This window comes from Carassius gibelio, chromosome A22, assembly GCF_023724105.1.
Source record: "Carassius gibelio isolate Cgi1373 ecotype wild population from Czech Republic chromosome A22, carGib1.2-hapl.c, whole genome shotgun sequence".
Taxonomy (NCBI): Eukaryota; Metazoa; Chordata; class Actinopteri; order Cypriniformes; family Cyprinidae; genus Carassius; species Carassius gibelio.
Window position 1 is genome coordinate 3,331,227 of NC_068392.1, and position 14,449 is coordinate 3,345,675.

At 38.1% G+C, this 14,449-nt stretch overlaps 3 protein-coding genes across 7 annotated transcripts in view; all 3 read right to left on the bottom strand.

Annotated features, from left to right (window-relative positions):
* The window catches only part of LOC127942812 (uncharacterized), a 92,368-nt gene that overhangs the window by 35,744 nt on the left and 42,175 nt on the right, over positions 1-14,449 (bottom strand). The gene's annotated exons all lie outside the window — the stretch shown is intronic.
* The window catches only part of LOC127942795 (uncharacterized), an 83,230-nt gene that overhangs the window by 35,705 nt on the left and 33,076 nt on the right, over positions 1-14,449 (bottom strand). Inside the window, exon 1 of one of the 2 annotated variants that reach the window (XM_052538754.1) lies at positions 3,521-3,697. The exons of the other annotated variant lie outside the window; for it this stretch is intronic. Within the exon in view, the coding sequence (XP_052394714.1) occupies positions 3,521-3,566 (46 nt within the window). The 5' untranslated portion in view covers positions 3,567-3,697. Of the gene's footprint in view, positions 1-3,520; positions 3,698-14,449 lie in introns of those variants that run through there. 2 annotated transcript variants of the gene reach the window in all.
* LOC127942809 (putative nuclease HARBI1) lies at positions 7,910-12,716 on the bottom strand. 4 transcript variants are annotated; one of them, XM_052538786.1, is made up of 9 exons: positions 11,891-12,716; positions 10,893-10,963; positions 10,629-10,805; positions 10,477-10,538; positions 10,308-10,394; positions 10,179-10,220; positions 9,936-10,110; positions 9,824-9,859; positions 9,460-9,725 (listed from the first exon to the last, which is right to left on the bottom strand). In XM_052538786.1, the coding sequence occupies exons 1-7, from the start codon at positions 12,046-12,048 to the stop codon at positions 10,084-10,086; spliced, it is 624 nt and encodes a 207-aa protein (XP_052394746.1). In that variant the 5' UTR covers positions 12,049-12,716; the 3' UTR covers positions 9,460-9,725; positions 9,824-9,859; positions 9,936-10,083. The 4 variants fall into 4 exon arrangements, with proteins under 4 accessions (XP_052394743.1, XP_052394746.1, XP_052394747.1 ...); XM_052538787.1 differs by having other exon boundaries at positions 9,936-10,220; positions 12,492-12,716; XM_052538784.1 differs by having other exon boundaries at positions 9,936-10,220.

Below are 14,449 nucleotides of genomic sequence, written 5' to 3' on the forward strand. Positions count from 1 at the left end.
TCTATCTATCTATCTATCTATATATATATATATATATAGATAACCACCTATATATATATATATATATATATATAGGTGGTTCAATAAAAATATTTGGACATTATTTATAAAAATTACCTCAAGTTAGCACCAGCAAGCCTGCTAGACATTTAGCATCAGCTACAATATTTACTTTCAGTACCGTTCTGAATAAACATTCATGTCTGTCTAACGTTACTCGTCTAAAAAAAAAAAAGCCTCAAGTCCAAATATTCATTTATCACCAATTAACTGTTTGACAAACACTTCCTGCTTCGAGATCTGAATAAAAAAAAAAAAAAATCAAACATGCTCCGAAGTGCCGATCTGAATCAACGGAGTCGCGAACAGGCTCCGAAGTGCCGATCTGAATCAACCGAGCCGCGAAAAGGCTCCGAAGTGCCGATCTGAATCAACCGAGGCGCGAACATGCTCCGAAGTCCCGATCTGAATCAACCGAGTCGCGAACAGGCTCCGAAGTGCCGATCTGAATCAACCGAGTTGCGAACATGCTCCGAAGTGCCGATCTGAATCAAACGAGCCGCGAACAGGTTCCGAAGTCCTGATCTGAATCAACCGAGTCGCAAACAGGCTCTGAAGTGCCGATCTGAATCAACCGAGGCGCGAACATGCTCCGAAGTCCCGATCTGAATCAACCGAGTCGCGAACAGGCTCCGAAGTGCCGATCTGAATCAACCGAGTCGCGAACATGCTCCGAAGTCCCGATCTGAATCAACCGAGTCGTGAACAGGCTCCGAAGTGCCGATCTGAATCAACCGAGTCGCGAACATGCTCCGAAGTCCCGATCTGAATCAACCGAGTCGCGAACAGGCTCCGAAGTGCCGATCTGAATCAACCGAGTCGCGAACATGCTCCGAAGTCCCGATCTGAATCAACCGAGTCGTGAACAGGCTCCGAAGTGCCGATCTGAATCAACCGAGTCGCGAACATGCTCCGAAGTCCCGATCTGAATCAACCGAGTCGCGAACAGGCTCCGAAGTGCCGATCTGAATCAACCGAGTCGCGAACATGCTCCGAAGTGCCGATCTGAATCAACCGAGTCGCGAACATGCTCCGAAGTCCCGATCTGAATCAACCGAGTCGCGAACATGCTCCGAAGTGCCGATCTGAATCAACAGAGTCGCGAACAGGCTCCGAATCGCCGATCTGAAAACTTCGACCAAAGAATGTAAAAAATAATTCTATTTCTCTAATAACTCTAACTCTACAACTCTATAAAAGACTCAGATCACGTATCTAAAAATAAATCGCTATAGTAAAAGAGAAATAATAAGAGGAGTGAAGTTTCCTACCGCTCTGCTGTGTTTGGTCCTCAAGCGCGTCTGACGGTCCGCGGCGCGTCTCCGCCCCTCACACGCGCGTTTACAGCGCTAAATTAATCATCTTTGCTAATTATTATACATTTACTTCATTGTCAGCTTCAGGTACTTCATTTATTATTGTTCAATGAACTGTTTGAAACAAAAAAAGGTTGTATTTCAGTAATAATTCTAAATTATCAAAATAAAATATATAAAATAAATAATAAAAAATATGATTTTAAGTTACAATAGTTAATCCTAAATTCTGACATTAATAACTTACTTTTAGCAACATCAGACGCACGCGCTCACAAGATCTCACGGTTCTTACTTCTGTAGACTCTAAACGGTTCATTTGAATCAGTGAGTGGTCGACTCCAGAACAGCTGCAATCGGATCATTCTAATTCGTAAACGAATCGTTTGGTGCGATTCGCAATCCAATTTAAAGGTTTATTTTGAAAAGACTCAGTTCGTTCATGATGAATCAGACACCGCTTCTGCGTGTCGGAGCACGTGATATGTTATAGGGAGTAACGATATGTTTTATGAAATGTAGTGAAGTTAAAAGTACGATCTTATGCTTTGGAATGTAGTGAAGTAAAAGTAAAAGTTACTCAAAATAAAACTACTTCAGTAAAGTAAAATGTACTTAAGTACAGTAACGAAGTAAAGCTACTCCGTTACTGTCCACCACTGGTTTTATGTTTACACATAAAAACACAGTTTAAGTCATTATAATCAGTAATTATGTCCCTACTGGATGCAAAAAAAAATACTTATACTTTATAATGGGTTTTATTGGTTTTGTCTTGTCCGCGCCAGGAGACAGCATCACAGTATGTTAAGGGTGTAACATTTCAGTCACAAGCTTGAGGTATTCGACCAATCACAATGCACTTGATAGCTGGCCAATCACAGCATACCTCGCATTTCAGACAAATGAGCTTTGTAAAAATCTAGGATATCTAGGAGTCATAGAGGAGCCACAATAATGCACATTATGTGGAGAATAATGTGTTTTACATGCATTACACCAAATACATAAAATAACTTGCTTTTTTTGCAAAGTCGTATGACCCCTTTAAAATCTATAATGTAATGGATTATGTTACTAACCACAATTTTTGTCATGTAATTTTTGTCTGGTTTTGGAAACATAAAAACTATTGCCGCAAAGATATATAAAAAAAATGAAAACCATTACTAAAATGAAACCATTGTAATTCTGATAGTATTCCCTGTTTTCTTTTTACAAAATGTAACTGTACTCTGATTATTCTCTTTTTTGACGTAATTGTACATTTGGCCCCGACACATTAAGCAAATGATCGACCAATGCTAAAAAATGTTTTATGTTTAATATTTGGTTTTATGCTTAATTGAGCAAGTCATGTGAGCAGTGTTTTAACCAATGTTTTGACTAACCACTTTGCTTGACCAATACTCCTTGAGTTTATTAATGTGTGTCGAGTCAAGCGGTGATTTACGTTCCTTGTTGGTGGATGTAAGTAATGATCGTGATTATGGCACTGACATTCATGTTGATGTTACAGGACTTGTGCGATCAGTGACAGAACAAAACTTCAGCTTCACTGCAGTTATGCTACTCAAACTTCTTGACCTAGCAAACTAAATACGTCAAGCAGAAAACACTGATTTACTTGCAGCCATTAAATTGTGCAACTGATTGCGTCAAAAAAATAAATAAATTGCTGCAATCTGATCACAATTGAAGCAAGACCAAACAAAAGCAAACACACAATGAGTCAGAACTCAATGTTACTCCACTGAGGAAACCACATTCAGTGAAATTCAGATGCCTCAAACTCTAACTATTTTTACTGTTTTTTATTATTGTTATTATTGTTGTTATATGTGCATATACCAGTATGGGTCCACTGTGGTTCTTTTCTTTGTCTGCAGTGGATTTCGTAAATGTTACTGTGAACTGTATAGCAGACTTACATGTTTGTGGATTTTCTGGTACAGTTTTTATAAATAACTTTGTCACCTGCCACGTTTGGATTTTTCTATTAGTTTGTGTTTGCCGACCTTTAGAATGCTTTTAGTACTTGCCTGTAACACTGAATGTTTATCGTCTCTGACTGATTTAACCAGTAATTTATTATATTGTATTAGAATAGAAGCAAGTGAAGCCATAAAACATTTTAAACTCACCAACCAGACGGCAGAAACACAAACAGAACCAAACCGTCCAAAACATCTTCAACAGTTTCAGTCCACGAATCTTATGAAAAGACAAACTCAGCAATAAAATGACAGATAAGCTGATGTGAAGCTGCTCTGTAGTAAAATGAAGTGAACTTTCATCTAAGTGGAAGTGGCCACTTCCTGTATATCCATGATGTACAAGTGTAATTTTCAACGGAAACAAATTGACACATAACATGTGAAATGTGTCTTAGTGTAAGAGTTTCAACTTGTCATGAGCAGTGTTGGGCAGTTACGCGTTATTAATAACGCATTGTAGGATTGGTGGATGCCAACCACTGTAAACACGAAGATGCACTGTGGGCGTGTTTCTGTTTATTCAAGTAAGTGCGGCAGTCATTGCGAGTCAAGGCGAGAGCAACACGAGTTTCTCAAAGTGGAAATATGCTCATTATTTCACTTTAGTTGATCATAAAGACGAAAACCTTTTATACAAATGTAAGCTGTGTCTTTCTGGTTCGAATGTTCTATCCTAGCCCACAAATTTCCAATCCGTGCGCTCAGATTTTGTAAACCGTACCCTCGGTTTTTAAATCTGTACCCACAAATTCATAATCTGCGCGCACACTTTCACAATCTGTTCCCATGGATTTGTAAACTGTAGCCTACTCACGAATTCATGCAGCAAGCTCCTACGTGTTAACATACAGTTTTAATGAATATTATTATATATATAATTCAGATTGCTTTCATTTATTTATTTCAAAATGTTTTGTGTATGTTGTCCATTGTTGATAATTTTCATACTTAAGCTGTGAAAGGAAAATTTTTAAGGGCTCTACACAACAGCTTTTATGATAAAGAAGCCACTTTAGTTTTTGAATCAGAATATATTATTCAGGTGTTTTGATATTTATTTCAGAGTTCGGAGCAGGTTCGCTAATCATTTGAGTCAGTTTGGGAGTTCGGATCGGGATCGCGAATCATTTGAATCAGTTCGGGAGTTCGTAGCGGGTTTGCGAATCATTTGAGTCAGTTTGGCAGTTGGGAGCGTGAATCATTTGAGTCATCTCGGGAGTTCGTAGCGGGTTCGCGAATCATTTGAGTCAGTTCGGCAGTTCAAAGCGGGTTCGCGAATCAGTCAGTTTGGGAGTTCGGAGCGTGAATCATTTGAGTCAGTCTGGGAGTTCGGAGCGGCTTCACTGATGATTTGAATCAGTTCGAGAGTTCGTAGCGGGTTCGCGAATCATTTGAGTCAGTTCGGGAGTTCGTAGCAGGTTCGCGAAACGTTTGAGTCATTTCGGGAGTTCGGAGCTGGTTCGCGAATCATTTGAGTCAGTTTGGAGTACGCGAATCATAGCTGGATATGGATAGGCATTTTTAACTAATTTCTAATTAAGTTTTCGACGCGTGTTTAGGTGTGATATGTGAACTAGTATTTTTTGTTTTGATGTGCCTTTTTACAGTATCAAGTATATTCAAAAACTAAACAAATCATGCCTAAAAAGTGCATGCATCTACAGTAGGCTATAATGTAAAGTTACATCCCTTACGAAAATTAACCATGGTTTTACTACAAATAAAACCAAAAAAACATGGTTACTGTAGTTAAACCATGGTAACCACAAATTAACCATGGTTTTGCTATATTAACCATAGTTTAACCATGGTATTTGTAGTAAATCTGTGGTTTTACAAATGGCAGTCAATACGCCAAAAAACGTTATTTTTCGTAAGGGATGATGAAGTCATACTAGTGTGCGTGTGCATTTTGAGTACGTTCTTTCACTGCATTTTCGGTGTATTCAAATGCATTTAGGAATGCATGTGAATGATCACAAAATTCAAGATATGGGGGTTAGAAAATATATATATTCATATAATTTTATGTAGTTAATCAATATCACACGAAGAGTGCTATATCAGTTTTTCTCCAGAAATCAGCATGATTAAAATTTGATATTAAGTTACTACAAACAATAATTTAATTACAAATACAAAATGTTACAGAATAATGTAATATATGAATGAATGAATAATAGGCTAAAGAACCTTTGAGCCAAAAGGGTTCTTTCTTGTCCTTATAGAACCTTTTTAGCATAAAAGGTTCTTTGGAGTTGAGTAAAGAACCCTATGGTTCTATATAGAACCCCAATGAAACCCTTTTTTCTAAGAGTGTTGTCATGAGATCCTGGGAGAGTTTGACTCTACTCTCTCCTGTAACTGTTTTCTTTTCTTATCAAATATCTGGATTGTTTAAGAGTTTCTAATGGCTTTGAGGAGCAGGAACTGATCAGCTGCTAGAACTGTGTGTAGAAAAGTGTTTTCTGATATCTTCAAATGATTAATATTCAGCAGCTACGGATTACGACGATGAAGTGACATGCTAAATGCTTACTTTGTTCAAACACTGCATTAGTCCTTATAGCTTTTTTGGAGTATATGAGGATCATGAAAAACCTCTCCAGTGGCCCCGGCCCCTGGGAGAAAACCATTGCTCTAAATGCTTACTCTGCTAACAAGTGAACATCGCATTAGTGAGACAAAAACAACATGACACTGCTACAGTTTCTCACTCACTTCAGTCAAGCTGCCAAAGACTGTGAAATAAAGTTTCGAGCAAATGCTTGTTTGCTAATGCTAATTTGATACTTCTTTAGATTTACTGCAGTAAAATAAATAAATGAATCCAACTGAAACTCAGTCAGTTTTATAGTCTGTAATTCAGAATCTCCAGCATGTTTCATGGTGGTGTTTGTGATGGTCAGTTTGTTTGTCCAGCTTCAGTCTGTCTCTGAATCTCCTGTCAAGAACATCATTTACAGAGAATCTGTTGGTCTGTTTAATGATTTCAGCTATTAAAGTGTTTTCAGTTGCAAACTTCTACTGAATCACATCATAGTCCATTTTATCAGTAAGACCAGTGTTTAAAGTTATGGAATTTCCTTCCTTCACTAACACTGAATTCAGAACTGTAACACCAAACAGAAAGAGGGTTAACAAAAATGGTTATTTGGTTTAGTAAAGTAGATAGTTTGAAGTGTAAATTTGAAATGAATATCATCATACACCAACAGAAGCAAAATGGAGTTTGAATTATCAGTTGTATATTTGTGTTAAATAAATAAATAAATAAATAAATATATGTATATATATATATATATATATATATATATATATATATATATATATATATATATATATATATATATATATAATTATTCATCTTTTAAATTAAAGGAAGCAATCAAAAACAACAAAAGAGCAATGATATATACGTTTTATAAGTCTCAGTTAGCTTAATGCAGTACATGGTAGCAAGGTTTATTATTATTATTATTATTATTATTATTATTATATTTTGATTTTATGTTGTGAAGCATGTTCAGAAATAGATATAGAGTTCACCTGGGAAAAAAGGGACTGGATTGGTTGGCACGAAGCAAATAAAATAGTTTAGTATTCCCTATAATCACGTAAATATAATGAAATATTGCGTTATAAAAAGTTTATTTGATATTAGCATAAAATATATATTACCACGGACATAAGGTTATGTTTATTTTCATGTTATGGCCAATTTATCATTTGAACATTTGATCGCTCCCGCGGAAATGTTGTTTACATTTAGATATGCGGATATAACCAAACAAAACAAACAAACAAAAGGAACTGGGGCCTGTTGCACAAAAGTAGGATAAGGGATTAAGCCAGGATATCTTGGTGATCCTGGCTCAATTGATCCCTAATCCGGTTGCACTAAAGCTGGATAGGGGGCAGGAGGATATGTTATGGTATAAATTACCATGGAGATTTATTCTGTGGAGCTAGCCTGCTCCAGACCAGGCTAAATTCCAGGATCTATTTAATCTCATCCCTAATGTCAGTCAGCAGTCGCCACAAATGGAAACCAATAGTTATTTCACTGCTCACTATACATTGATATCACATATAACTAGACCCACTGTCATTATTTAAACGTTTGTGATCATTAATTTCAATAATTTTGGATAAATAATGATTTTTAGATGATTTTGCTATCATTAGATAATTTACAGTTTCCCATAGACTATAAATAAAATAATAGAATATTAGGGCCACAGAGGAAAAAAAAAAAGACAAGTCATAATATTGTAACCAGTTGTTTTAAAGGAGGACAGTTGTTAAAATGACAGATGTGGGGCATTTCGTGAAATTGTACTTCAGTATGGTTTCATAAACAAAGACATGCTGATGTGCCAGAATATGAAGTATCACATTGTCATAACTATCAAAACTGTAAAAAGAATATGTTGCTTTTCTGCAGAAAGAACCAGCCTCATAAATTTATGACTTTATCCTTTTTCCTCAGTGGGGCCCTAGTACTCTGTCATATAAACAAATACACATTCCATATGAATATAAAAACACAATGTGTAACATTATGTTCCTTTATTGAATAAGGACAAAACAAAGCAGGTAAACTATCAGCTCCTTTCGAAACTGAAGTCACAGTGACTCTACAAGATGGAAAGCACAGAATCAAAGCATATTATACAAAATGATACATACACATTCAAAGGTCTGTATATAACACACCCTGCATGTCTGCACACTAAAATAAATGCAGGACAAATCCATACACATCAACTGAACAGACAAATGAATGGATGCAGTAGCCTCCCTGCAGCCTTGTATTACACACAGTATACCGCACAAACATCATAAGAGGACAAATTCTTTAAAAAAAACAACCCAAAAAAACCCTATTTCCTCTGCCACAGCAGGACATTTTTTACCTAAATTGAAACCACACATACTAACTAAAATAATTCAACACATATTGGTCCCTCAGCAGCCGACCACTGTCGTCATCAGGGAAGATTGCCGGATTGTCCCAGTCCATGGCTGGTGGCACTCTGGGGGCCCTCTCCATCCTCAGGCAGGACACATCGTGGAGGACAGCACAAGCCACAGTAATATCACATGCCCTAACAGGGTTGACCCTTAATTTGTGAAGGCAGTGAAAGCGTGCCTTCAGGAGGCCAAAGGTCATTTCAACTCTGGCCCTGGTCCTGGCATGGGCATGGTTGTAGGCCTGCTGTGCTTCCTGGGGGTCTGTGAAAGGTGTCAGGAGAAAAGGCTGGCAGCCATACCCCCGGTCTCCCAGCAACACACCAGAGAATTCACCTGTCAACACAAAATCTCATCATTACTACCTCATAAACACAGTGATATTCTTGACACAGCCATGATGGTTATAAATAGGGGTTGTGTGGCTTACCTTGAGATAGGCACTGATAGATTTCAGAGGCCCGAAAGAATCTGGAGTCATGGACTGAGCCAGGCCATTTTGCCACAACATTGCTGATCACACAGTCAGCATTGCAGACCATCTGAAATCATAAGATGAGGAATATTACACCAATCAATGCACATCATTGGCAATGCAGAGTGTTCGTCAATGGACAATATCAAAAAGTTATGTTCACCTGAACATTAATGCTGTGAAAGGATTTCCTATTCACAAAATCGGCCTCATGGGCACCTGAGGGGGCTTTTATCCTTATGTGTGTGCAGTCCACTGCACCAATGACATTGGGGAAACCTGTCACACAAAGTAATGAGTATCCTACTATGTGTTAACAGTTGTCCTGTAATTTGTAGATCCTCCTACCTGCAATCCTATAGAACTCCTCTTTCATGTCACAGAGTCTTCTGTGGCCAGGGAAGGAGATGAAGACATCTGCTAATGCTTTGATAGCCAGACACACACTCCTTATTGTGCGGCAAATTGTGGCCTTGTTCAGCTGTTCTGCATCCCCCACTGAGCACAGGAAGGCTCCACTAGCAAAAAAGCGCAAGGCCACACAAACCATTTGCTCCACACTCAGTGCATGGCTCCTTGCAGTGCGGTGCTTAATCCTGGGACCCAGTAGTCTGCATAGATACCTGATGCCATCTGCAGAAAACCTGTATCTTTCATATAGATGGTCATCAGGGAAGGCCAGTGGGTCCAACCGGTCCCTGAAGACCCTTTCTCGCCTGAAGGCTCTCCTCAGCACAAGTGCTTCTTCATCCACCACATCTCGCAAGAATGGGCATGCCATTGTCAGAGCAGAAAGGAACACACAATTTTGGGCCTTCATATAGGCTAGTGGCCAAACCTGGCGCTGGGGGGGTGGGCAAAAGAGGCCGGTGCCTTATAACGATGACTTGGTTGTACTGATTGCTGTGAAAATAAAAAATACCTTAGAAAGATGCCACCGTCCTGTGTGCTCACAATAAGAGCTCATATGTCATGGCTCACTTGACTTTACGAGAATATACCTAATTTTTATTTTGAGCTGTGTCATCTTCTTGGAGCTGGGGGAGGAAAGAAAAATGATTAATACATTTGTGTTACAGTTAGCATACAGTGTACATTGAAGGCATATCTCACCTCCCTCTCAAGTTTTTTTATTTCAAGGTCCAGTTTCCTAATTGTCCTCTTTTTTTATTTCGAACTCCAGTGCAAGATTTTCTATCGTTTTCTTCTTGTACTGAATGTCTAGGTCTGTCAGTTCTATTTGGCGCCGGAGGTGGTTGCCTTACAACTTTCTGATAGCTTGTGAGCTCTGTGAACACAATACAATTAGCGCAGCTGGAATTTGGCAGGATGTGGTGTCCTTTTATTAATACGCACTATGTTGCCAGGCTGGTTTTCCCACTGTATAGCATTTGGGTCCTGTAAAAGAAATTAGATTTTTTGATTTTGATGAGGACTCCTCACCATTGTAGAGTAAATAGTACTTTCACAGTCTTAACATGATACCTCATGCCTTCTGGAATCCAGAGAGATGGTCTCCTCCTCATCATCGTCTCCATCATGTGCTGTTGCTGCTGCACTGGGGCTTTCACCCTATCACATTTAATCGGATTCATATTGAAGCTAGTAGACAAGACATGCCAGGCCTACAGTATGCCTTTGATGGAGGACTCACTGGATCAGCATCGTCTGGTGCTTGTGCTGGTGGCTCTAACAGGAACACAGTGCTGCCAGACACTGCAAGGCAATAGGTAAACCAAAGTCAGACAGTCCAAATTGATTCAATATGAATGTGGTTGTATTCCATGTAGAGATGGAAGGACATACCTTGAATGAAGCGGGTGGCATCTTGGGAGGAACCTATGCTCGTCTCTTTCCCCCCAGGGATCCCCTCTAAGACGGGCCTGCCTTTATTTAGCTCCAAGGCCATGTCTTCTGCTGGGGTAAGGTCAGCCTTTGGTGACCCACCACCCGTGCCTTGTCTGTGGGTATTCTTTTTCACTGCTAAAACAGTACAGACAATGTGTGAGCAGCCACCTTCTGGGTACAATATATGCTTGTGCTTTGTTAAATATTAGTCAGGGACCATACCATTCTGCAGAATGTTCTTGTATTTGATTTTGACCTGCTGCCATGTCCGTTTTGGCCCGTTCATGTTTAATCTACATCACACGCACACACACACACATACACACATTCTTTATCACAAGAACATTTAATGGAGTCACACTGACAAAAATGACTTGGTATTTTTGTATTGTTTTCAGTAAAAATATATATAAAAAAAAAACAATAAAGATGTATTTTCTTGATTTTCTAAATGACCTAGCAAAATAAGTATAGGTTTAGACCAAAATATAAACTTCAAGTAAATGTGTGCTTAAAACAAGCAAAACATTTAAATATCTGTCAATATAATAAGAAAAATTCTCTTGAAATAAGTTTACTTTTTCCATAAACACTTACTTTTAGAAAAGTTCTCTTGTTTCACTGGCAGAGTTTTTTGCTTATTTTCCTAGGTTATTTTGCTCTAGAAAATATTTAAGAGATATTTTTTTAGATATTTTTTTTTTTACTGAAAACAAGACAAAAATACTAAGTAAGAAAGACATTTTTGCAGTGCAGTGAGCAACCGACCTTGGGTCCTTTGAAAGGCGCTATATAAATTAAAGTGATTATTATTATAGCTCATCTATGTATTCAAGAAAATGTTATTTATATAGCACTTTTCACAATTGTTTCATTCTGTCAAAGCTGCTTTACATTAATAAAAGCAGGGGAAACAAGCAAAAAAAAAAAAAACTGGTGGACAACATAATAAGCGGAGTACAACGGCTAATATTAAACCGTACTGAGCGTAGTAACGTAAAATAATAATGTAAGGCTTTAATAATAATATATCTTAGCTTTATACGGTGTGATGGAGTTACGTTACACAATTTCACTCATATATGCAGTGCATTTCAATAAAAAATGTAACCGTTTCATAATTACAGTACAACTGCGTTTTTGGAGATGTGAATTAAATATTTGATTTGTAATTGTGATGTTTCAGCGGAGCGGTGAGTGTGTAATTGTCCACTACTTACGCATTCAGGCGGTCTGCAATACTTTGCCACGCTTTTTCTCTTTGCTTTATCACTGTGGCGGTGTTGCCTTTCTTCTTAATTATATCTTTTACCTCCTCGTATGCCTCCATGAGGATTTGTGCTTCCGACGGGGAAAAGTACGCGGCTCTAGTTGCCATGGTAAATCAGTTAATCTGTGATCTGTGGCGGGGTCTATTTGAGTGAGCCGTGAGCGCGCACCTATCCAGGATTGGTTTCACCTGGCTTAATGAATCCGTGTCTGCTCATCCTGGCTTGGTCTTTGTGCAACCAATTAAGCCTGGACGCACATGTTTTGGCTTTATTGAGCTCAGCTCAGTTATTTATCCCGGATGTCTTAATTCTACTTTTGTGCAACAGGCCCCTGGTGGCCAACTTCCTGTTGGCCTTCTGTAGCTAATCATAGCTCCATGTAGCTGTTTTTATTTTATATTTTTTCTCTATAATCTTTCTTACTATCACTGTCTGTTTGTTTGTTTTTTAAATTGTAAAATATAACTTAATTCACACCATATTTCTGATATTACCGATCAATCTTATCAGATTAACTTTGATCGTTCACTCTTCCGTGACTGCAGCACACCTGCAAAGCGTTAGCACTCGTTAGCTTGTCATTAGCGTTTTCTTTTCTCCTCTCCTCTCCTCTCCCACGCTGCAGTTTTCCACAAGTTCATCAAACAACCGCAGTAAGAATATTTCATCAAGCACGGTGAGTAATGGCTTCTCCTACAATTGTTATTTGCACCTCTTGCCACATGTACAGTTTATCTATCTCTGTCGCTGATGAGGGATTCACATGTGATAAATGCAGGGTGTTACGGTTTAACTGGTTACCGTGTTATCTGGTGACCAACTTCCTGTTTAGGTCTCCGATGCAGATGTGCTGGAACGACGGCGGCAGATTCGCCGATTCTGAAAGCACAAACTGACGTGATATTAAGTGTCTAATAAACGCAGACTTGCTCCTTGTATGATTTTGATATTCTTGCAGAGATAACAAGTTATATGTATGATCGCCCGTAGCGGCTGAAGTAAGTAGGATAAACAACAAATAAAATAAAGTAAATCGGTGCTGGCACGGGTTTCGAACACGCGCTAAAAGACGACGCGCCGCGAGATGACACTCACGAACCACCGAGCCACCGATCTTCACATGAGCTGCTCCAGATCTCTGGATTCAACACAGGACTCTCGGCGTCACATCTTGAAACGGGTTGAATCAAGGAACTGTGACCGTGTTAACTTGTGACCTCTGTTTGCAAGCCAAAATCCAATTTTACTGTTGCTATAAGTTAACAATTCCAGCCAAAGCGCTTTTAATGCTGCTAAATGATTTGATACGATCTGAAAATTACTCATCGTCAACAATTACGAATCTCATTAATGTAAACATGCATAACAACAGCCCAACGTTTAAGTAGCTTAGTTTCATTGGTTCATTGGCAAAACACATTCTTACAGTGGCAGGCTGCCCGCATACACTTCTTGTTTTACAATATATATAAAAAAAGATATATATCTGTCATCTATCCAAGACAAAATTTAAAGTGTTACTAAATGACAACTTTTAAAGAGTGTCAAAAACACTACTAGTAAAAATCAGGATTTCGAAATGGATCCATATCTGATGGGACATTGTTCCCATGCAACCTCTCAGCCACAATGTCAAAATATGTAAATGACAAATTTCCAAAATCTTTCAATGCTCCACAAGTTATTTTTCACCATCACAATCCCTTTAATTGTAAGATACAATGGATTTACAGGTACAAGGAATTTATCTTGGTGTACTAGACATTTGTCAAAAATACAAAGAAAAAATTAATTAAAGAAATGTTAATGCTCAAATCAATCATGCTACAAAAGACGGTGTACACAGAAGTGGTTCATTTCAATGGTTCACAATCACTAAGCTCATTGGTTTGACGATGCCATCATTAAATCAATTAACTGACTTTAGCTGAAAAATGACTGTTGTTCTCCATTTTCCTGTTGACACTGTAAAGCTGCTTTGACACAATCAGTTTTGTATAAAGGTAAAAAAACAAATTCATGTAACACTTCTAGAGGACTTTTCACTGCTTTACCACACACACACTTAAACACAAGCAGGACAAATCAAATCTTCCTCAATAGGAGGCTGACCAACACAGTTCCAGTGAAACCATAGGTCACATGTGATATTAATCTGTGAAGAATGCATGTTGCACTTTAAAGACAATGTGCCTGTGTTAACTTGTTTATCATCTATTTTGTTTAATAAAGATTATGTGAAATATTATTTATTATATTATCTAAATGCTGCTGAAAAACCTGAATAAAAACAATACAGAACATTTTCACGAGCTTTAATGGTTGTAACGGAAATGGCCATTTGGGTTCAATCAAAACTTTGATGGTCTTTGCATGTAAGTCTGTAATGACAATTTTATGTAGTCAATTGTGCTTTGTGTCTAGTTGATTTCAATTCAGATGCATACAATCACAACCATTCAAGCAGAAAAATATGTTGCAACGTTATTTAAACAAAGTAAATTACAC